The 8,734-nt window shown below is 34.2% G+C and overlaps 1 protein-coding gene across 1 annotated transcript in view; it reads right to left on the reverse strand.

Annotated features, from left to right (window-relative positions):
• Nucleotides 1–1,939, reverse strand: part of LOC112094196 — a 2,648-nt gene extending 709 nt beyond the window's left edge. Inside the window, exon 1 of the mRNA XM_024174521.1 lies at nt 1,640–1,939. Coding sequence (XP_024030289.1) covers nt 1,640–1,939 — 300 coding nt within the window. The remainder of the gene's footprint in view (nt 1–1,639) is intronic.
• Nucleotides 1,940–8,734: the final 6,795 nt, after the last annotated feature.

Genomic DNA, 8,734 nt, shown 5'->3' on the forward strand with positions numbered 1-8,734 from the left:
GAGCCTTCAATGTGCTAATTAACCTTTAAAAACCATAGCTTTCAAAAATCACATTCATATAATCATTTAACAAACACATAACTGTGCAATATTATGAAAATATTCATAACGAATTCATCAAAACTCAAAATATTATGAGACCTGTGGCAAATAAAAGTAGGCTCAAAACCCTCTTTTTAGAGCTACTACATGATGGGTTTCGGATTTTTCAAACTAACCAAAAACAGCCTGAAATCTAGATTGAAGTATAATCTCGTCAGGAAAATAAAAACTTTTTAACTGAACTTATAAAATTCATAACTAAATGTATAAAAATCCGTTTGGAGTGATTCAAAAACTCACGTAAAGCTTGAGATGTATACTTTAATAGAAAAATATAAGATCAGTCAAAATCATAAGTATATATGGCACGAAAACAGAATCTACATAGGCTGTACAGAGGACTTATATTTGAACATTTCATCAAATACCTAGCATGCATATCCTAATCTTCAAAGACCACTCTCAAATACATGAATCATCATCTTAATAAGAGTTTATCTTCAAATAATCATCAATAATATCAAGCTAAAATCATCAATTTCACCCAGAAACCAATATTTGAACCAAAACCTAAAGAAACTCATTTTTAAGAGTCTACAACCAACATGCATAATAAGCCCCTTCAAAAATCCGAATCTCAAGTAAGATTTCAACATCTTAATCTCTGAAATCTTAGTTTCTAACATAAGAAAGAAGTTACCTCAAAGAAAAATGTGTTCCCAAGTGAATAGAAGCTCCAAATCTTGGTGGTTATTTTTGGTTCTAGGTTGAAAACGAGTTGAAATGGGCTGGTTGAGTTTTTAGCTCATTCTCTCTTAAAAACCTAGGTTTGATTCTGAGTTTTGGGTGAGAAAAGGAGTGAGAAGAGATAAGAAAAGGTTATGGTCGGAGTTCTAGGTTTTTTTTTTTGCTGAAATAGACCCAAAATGAAGTCTAAACATGCTAGAAACTAAAAAAAAAGTAGAGTGACCTTATAGTAGGACAAGTGTCTAGGTTTTTTCTAAGTCTTTAACATTTGTCCTAACCTCATAAAATCAGCTCTAAAGTCTTTATTTTTCTTCTTCATTTAGGTGCCTAAAGTTCACTCAATTTGTTAAAATAGCATTCTCTCACAAAACTCAAAATAGCAACTAAGTCCTCAACACATTTACATAAAACCATATAATAAAATATAAAATAATAATTCATCATTAAAGCAATCATAATAGAGGTAAAATATCATAGCAAATAATCATAATAAATATAATTCCTTTTCTTCATAAGTTTAGCACATTGAGTTCCCACATCGAGCTAGTTGTACTGCACATTAAAACTGAAAACTCGATTAGTAAAGCTATAAGTTTAATAAAATCATATGATAGCTATCATAATAACATATAATGCCAACAAATAACTTTAAGGTAAATGACAAATGTGATGCATGATTTTAATTTATTAAATTTATTTATTATTGGCTTAAGGCTTAATTAAATCTCGGGTATTACAGAGCAGAAGTAGGATATGTATCAAAATATGAATTAAATGATACGAGATAAAGAATCAAAAGAAAACAACATTCCCAAGTAGCTTCCTCTACTAAATGATTTCTCCAAAGAACCTTGACCAAAGGAATGCTCTTGTTTCTTAATTCCTTAAGTCTTCTATCAAGAATCTGAACTGGTTTTTCTTCGTATGACAAATTTGGTTTCAACTCCAAAGCTTCATACGTCAAAACATGAGATGGATAAGCTATATACTTGCGGAGCATAGAAACATGAAATGTACCATGAATACCAGACAATGATGGTGGAAGAGCTAACTCATAAGCAAGTTTTCCTACTCTTTTCAAAATCTCAAAAGGCCCTATATACCTAGGACTGAGCTTTCCTTTCTGTCCAAATCTCATAACTCCCTTCATTGGAGCAACTTTGAGAAAGACCTTGTTACCAACTTCAAATTCAAGATCTTTTCTACGCTTATCAGCATAACTCTTCTGTCGACTTTAAGCTGCTTTCATCCTTTTTCGAATCTTGTCAATAACATCAACTGTTTTCTGAACCAATTCTGGACCTAAGACTTTTCTTTCTCCAACCTCATTCCAATGAATCGGAGATCTGCACTTCCTAACATACAACGCCTCGTATGGAGCCATACCAATAGTCGAATGATAACTATTATTGTAGGAGAACTCAACTAAAGGTAGCTTTTTATCCCATGAAGTTGAAAAATCAAGAACACAAGCTCTAAGCATGTCCTCTAGAGTCTGGATAGTTCTCTCAGATTGCCCGTCGGTTTGAGAATGATAAGCCGTGCTGAAAGACAAGCGTGTTCCCATAGCTGAATGTAAACTTTTCCAAAACACTGAAGTGAATTTTGGGTCACAATTAGAAATAATGGATACAGGTGATCCGTGAAGCCTGATAATCTCTTCGATATAAAGCTGTGCATACTGATCCATACTGAAAGTATTTCGTATTGGAAGAAAATGAGCAGACTTTGTAAGTCGATCTACAATAACCCAAATAGCATTAAACTTCTTCTGTGTCCTTGGCAATCCTATGACAAAATCCATGGTAACATGTTCCCATTTCCATTCTGGGATAAAAAGTGGTTTCAACTTCCCTGAAGGCCTCTGATGTTCTATCTTAACTTGCTGACAAGTGAGACATTTCTGAACATACTTTGCTACTTTGTACTTCATCTTTGGCCACCAAAAATGGAGTCTCAAATCTTTATACATTTTAGTGCTCCCTGGATGAACTGAGTAAGGAGATGAATGAGCCTCATCTAAAAACTCCTTTTTCAATTCCTTAATTTTGGGCACACACAACCTATTACCACAAAAGATCACACCCTCATCAGATACTTGAAAGTCATTCTTTTTTCCAGCTTGAACCTTCTTTTTGATACGAACTAAATAAGGATCTGAATCTTGACTTTGCTTAATCTTATCCATGATACTTGGCTGCAACACTAAAGCTGAAAGCTTAGCCTTTGTTTCTTGAGAAACCACTTCAATTTCCATTCTACTTATGTCTGCAAGCAAAGATTGTTGTTCTGAACCAACAACAACTGACTTCCTACTAAGAGCATCCGCCACCACATCAGCCTTGTCAGGATGATAATTGATAACACAATCATAATCCTTAACCAATTCTAACCATCTTCGTTGTCTCATATTTAATTCCTTCTGCGAGAATAAATATTTCAAACTCTTGTGGTCAGAATATATCTCACAGTGCTCACCATAAAGATAGTGACGCCAAATCTTGAGAGCAAAGACCACAGCAGCTAGCTCCAAATCGTGAGTAGGGTAATTCTTCCCATAGCTTTTTAATTGACGTGAAGCATAAGCTATCACCTTCCCATTTTGCATAAGCACGCAACCCAAACCATTCTTTGAAGCATCGCTATAGATAGCAAAACCATCAGTCCCTGACGGAAGAGCTAACACCGGAGAAGAGATCAATCGCTTCTTTAATTCCTGAAAACTTTCTTCACATGCATCAGACCAAGTGAACTTCATATTCTTCCTCGTCAAAGCAGTTAGAGGAGTAGCAATTTTAGAGAAACCTTCAATAAATCGTCTATAGTAACCTGCCAAGCCCAAGAAACTACGAACTTCAGAGACATTGTTTGGTCTAGGCCAAACACTAACAGCTTCGACTTTGCTAAGATCCACAGAAATTCCATCTTTTGAAATAATATGACCAAGAAAAGATACTTTCTCCAACCAAAACTCACACTTCTTGAATTTTGCAAATAGCTGCTTCTCCTTCAAAATTTGCAAAACTATTCTCAAGTGTTCATAATGCTCATCATGAATCCGAGAATAAATAAGTATGTCATCAATAAAAACAATGACAAACTTATCAAGAAAATCCTTAAACACGTGGTTCATCAAATCCATGAAAGCCGCTGGAGCATTGGTTAATCCAAATGGCATAACCAAAAACTCATAATGTCCATACCGTGTTCTGAAAGCTGTCTTAGGTATATCTAATTTCTTCACCCTTAACTGATGATAGCCAGACCTCAAATCAATCTTTGAAAACACCGCTGCTCCTTGCAACTGATCGAATAAATCATCAAAGGATACCTGTTCCTTACTGTGACTTTGTTTAATTCTCGATAATCAATACAAAGCCGCATCGAACCATCCTTCTTTTTCACAAAAAGAATGATAGAGGAAACAAAGAGGGAAAAGAAAAAAAAATTATGAACAAAAGTAAAAAAACAGAGACATCACATATTAATATTGGCAAAGGAAGGCAATATATTCAATATCAGGAGCATATATTAAGGACTCGTGGATAACAATTATTAATAGTACCTGAAATGCTATAAATACTCCTTTAAATGTGATATCTGGACCAACTAAATACAAACAAAGCAAAAGAAAAAATACTAAAATATCAAAATAAAGCGGTAAATCATTGATAATAAAGTAGAGCATTAAATAATTAAGGCTGAAATACATAAGACAATAAAGTGCAAGGAAAACAAACAAAAATATACAAAATACATTCATATGCAACAGCAATTTTTCTAAATAAACAAAAATATAGTACTAATATCTACTAATAACATAATAAAATCACCTGCAAACAAAAATTATAAAAGAAAAACAACATACGTATTAATACAACCACAACAAATGAATATATTGAACATCAGGAGCACATATTAAAGAGTTATGGACAAGAATCATTAATAATACTTCTAACGCTATAAATACTTCTTCGGGTATGAAGTGTCAACCAACTAAATGCGAAGAAAAGAAAAGCAAGGATATAGAAGTAGCAGTATAAAACAGTAAAGGATGAATAATGAAGTAGAGTAGTAAATGACTAAGGGTCAAATGCCGAAGAGAAAGAGTAAAGCGCAGGGAAAACAAACAGGAAAGTACAGAGTACACTCATAGGCATCATCAGTTTTTATATATTTAAAATTATAGATATCGTTTTTTGTCAACAGATAATATAAAGTAGTGAAGACATCTTACCTTATGCTTGATTTTTTTAATCTAGTGTGTGTGGTTCTATTAGTGGACGTTTAGTTAATGGATTTAAAATCATTCTCGTTTTACGTGTGTTTTTTGTGAGAGAAAAATACTGTAGAGAACCATGAATCATGATTCAGAATCATGAATAAATACAGGAAATAAACATACGCTTAGTGAATGTTTGGTTCATGTATTCAGAATCATAATTCAGAATCATGATTCAAAATCATGATTTAAAATTATTATCATTTTACGTGTGTTTTTTGTGAAAAAAAACCTCACACGTAAGAACAGAGCACCAATTTCTAGAGCATATAAATTAATATTCCTTAATCAAATGATAAGAGGAGTGTATTAATGCGGTAAAGAAAATAAAATAAGGGAATATAAAGATTAAATTGTAATCACCTCAGAGGAAGAAAAAGGCGAAAAAAAAGCAGGAAGAAAATGATAGAATAATTTTTTTTCTTCCCACATCTTTCACGTATCTGAGACAATAAAGCAACAAAATCAGCACAGGTCATCAACCTAGGCAGACATATCAGCATGCTAAATAGTACATATCAACAAATTAATAAATGCAAAAGAAGAAATCCAGAGTGATCTATACAATGCATGAAATCAGCAACAAAAAGGATCAAAATATCTATATTTTCTCAACAAAAGTTAAACACGGCAAACATCGGACAAAAAAGCCAATAAAAAAGCCAAGAAATTTAATCGAAGCCGTGACCAAAAAACATAGCTATCAAAAAACGGAGGAAAAATACTATAAGCAAAAAATGAAAAAGAGCATAAAACATGCACCTCAGCAAAGGCGCGCAGGAAACCAAATCAGGATCACGAATCAGCCCAACCAGGCAAGAAGAATGCAAAACCCCTGCATGAAAACCAGATTCAAGAGAAAAAATTTCCATCAAAACCGCAGAAAACTCCCGAACAAAATCAACAACCAACAACCGAGTAATGGAGAAGGTAGAACAAACAGAAACCCCTAATTTTCACGAAAATCAAATAAAACAACCGAAGTAAATCGAAACACCAAAAAAGAAGGCTAAGGGTTTCAAAAAATATCACAACAGAAAACTCCCAAACAAAACCAAAGAATAAACTACTGAACAACCGAAAACGAAGAACAAATGGAAGCCCCAATTTCCACCCAAATCAAATGGAAGAAGCGGGAGGAAAGAATCAAAGATTTCTAAGGGTCCGTTTGGTAGAGGGATTCGTTCCCTGATTTGAATCATAATTCATGGTTCGCTACAATATTTTCTCTCACAAAAAATTTACATAAATCAAAAATAATTTAAATCACGTGGTTTAAAAAATTTTCGTCACATTGACTGCCGGTTTGACTTTCTCTTACATGAAATCTATATACATATCTTCATTTCATATATGTTGTTGCTTTCTTAATGGAAGGACAATGATTATAGTGAATTTTAGGATGTTCAGTTTTATGCTAGTTGTCCATAAATTATTCTAAATATGTTTTCCTAACTTGGATTCTCAATTTGTCCAAGTTTCTTACCGAGGCCAAGAAACCAATACAGCCTTTACAAATCATTTTTCTTGCCTTCATTGCAGAAATAATTGGATAAGAGACATTCTTTGATCTTCCACTAAAAATGAATTGATGTCCCGCTTGAGGTTTAAAAATAACCACTTTTTGATGACAATCTATGGTGGCTCTATGCTTAGATAACCAATCCATACCAAGAATCACATTAAAATCTTTCATATCCAAAACGATTAAATTCACAAACATCTCTCTCTCATTTATCATAACCAAACAAGATCTCAACACCTTATTAGACTTTAACACCTCTCCAGAAGGTAAAACTACACTAAACCCACTTTTCAGTATCTCTGGTACTTTACCCAATTTATTAGCAAATGCAAGAGATGCAAATGAATGGGTAGAACCTGAATCTATCAATACATGAGCTATCATTCCAGAAATGAAGAGTGTACCTGCCACAACAGTAGGATCTTCTTCAGCATCTTCTGTCGTCATTGCAAACACCCTTCCTTGAGTATTCTTCTGACCATCGGGCTTAGCTCCACAATTTGCAGCAATGTGACCAGGTTTTCCACATGTGTAGCAATTAAAGGTACCATATCGACATTCTCCTCCATGCATTTTCCCATATTTAGGACATTTTGGATACTCCTTAGCAGTTGAATTATCTGTCTTAGGCCGCTTGTTTGCATTTTGTTGCCACTCTTGCTTCTGTTTCCCTTTTTCTGCAGTTGTTCCTGATTTCCACAGGCCATTCTTAGTGGCATAAGTAGCTTTATTCTCCAATTCTTGTCTCTTAATACCCTTCTCAGATATCATGGCCAGTTCAACTGCTTCGCTGAACGACTAAGGCCTCGACATGCTCACATCCTTATGGATAGCTGCTTTCTGAAGAAGTTTATGTTTTCCACGTCATTACCTACTATCCATGCAACAAATCTTAAAAGTCCTTCAAATTTAGTGACATAGTCATCAACAGTCATAGTACCCTGTACTAATCCCACAAACTCAGCCACTTTATTTTTCTTTACTTCCTCAGTGAAGTACTTGCTGTAAAACAGTTCTTTGAAACCATTCCAAGTAACATTGGTAGCAGCTGGAGTCAACTTAATAAATGCCCACCAATGCCTAGCATTATTCTTTAGCAATTGAATAGCACAGCAAACTCGTTGAGCATCTTCCATAACCATGTAGTCAAAGATACTTTCTATAGAATTGATCCACTCTTCAGCAATTAGGGGATCAGGTCCACCATGAAAATCATTAGGACGCTGCTTCCTAAAACGCTCATAAAAAGGTTCCAAATTATCTTGTCTTTGCGGTTGAAGGGGAGGTGGAGGCTGATTTACATGCTGGGCTCCTTGTTGTGCCATCATGTTATGAAACTGCTCTGTTTGTTGCTGAAACTGTTGAGCTTGCATCTGTATTTGTTGTCTCATAAACTCATTTTGTTGTCTCTGTTGATCAACCTGTTGCTGAATTAATGCAGTTAATCCAGCAAACATTTGAGTCATGTCGACGTTCGGGGGATCTCTAGCATATCTTTTAGGATGCATTCTGCTACAACACCCATTTCTAACCTTTAGGTTTAAGCCAATAATAATAAATATAATTCCACGTAAATGCAATATAAAACATAAAGATATTATTCTATACATTGAAAACATAAACATTTCTGATTGGCTGAGTTTCTTATCCAACCACTTGTCTATATGTACTTCGCTGTCTTCAGAAACATTAAACACTAGGCTCTGATACCAAAACTGTAACGCCCCCATAGACTAAACCGGTCTAAGGCCGAATTTAGCAAGGTGGTGCTACTTAAAACATACTTTCTATACTTAAAATAATATTATTTTTTTAAGATGCAGAAACTTGTGGTTTATTTCATCACAAAATTTTCTTAAAAGTTTTTGAACAAAATGAGTAAGTGTGCAACCACAAATCTTAAACATTAAATAGTTATTCAAAAGCGACATAGTAACAAAACAAAAGCATTTTGAGCTCATCTAGTGTTTGGAAGTACATATAAGCAAGATGCCAGATGTAAGACTTGGAGTACTCAGCCAACCTTGGAAATCATATTTCTTTTTACTCTTCGGTAACAACAACATCATCTGCATCACAAGGTAAAACTAATGAGCAAAAACTCAGTAAGTAGATTTCAAATCAAGTAAGTATCTAAA

The sequence above is a fragment of the Morus notabilis genome, unplaced genomic scaffold (assembly GCF_000414095.1).
Source record: "Morus notabilis unplaced genomic scaffold, ASM41409v2 Scaffold535, whole genome shotgun sequence".
Classification (NCBI taxonomy): domain Eukaryota; kingdom Viridiplantae; phylum Streptophyta; class Magnoliopsida; order Rosales; family Moraceae; genus Morus; species Morus notabilis.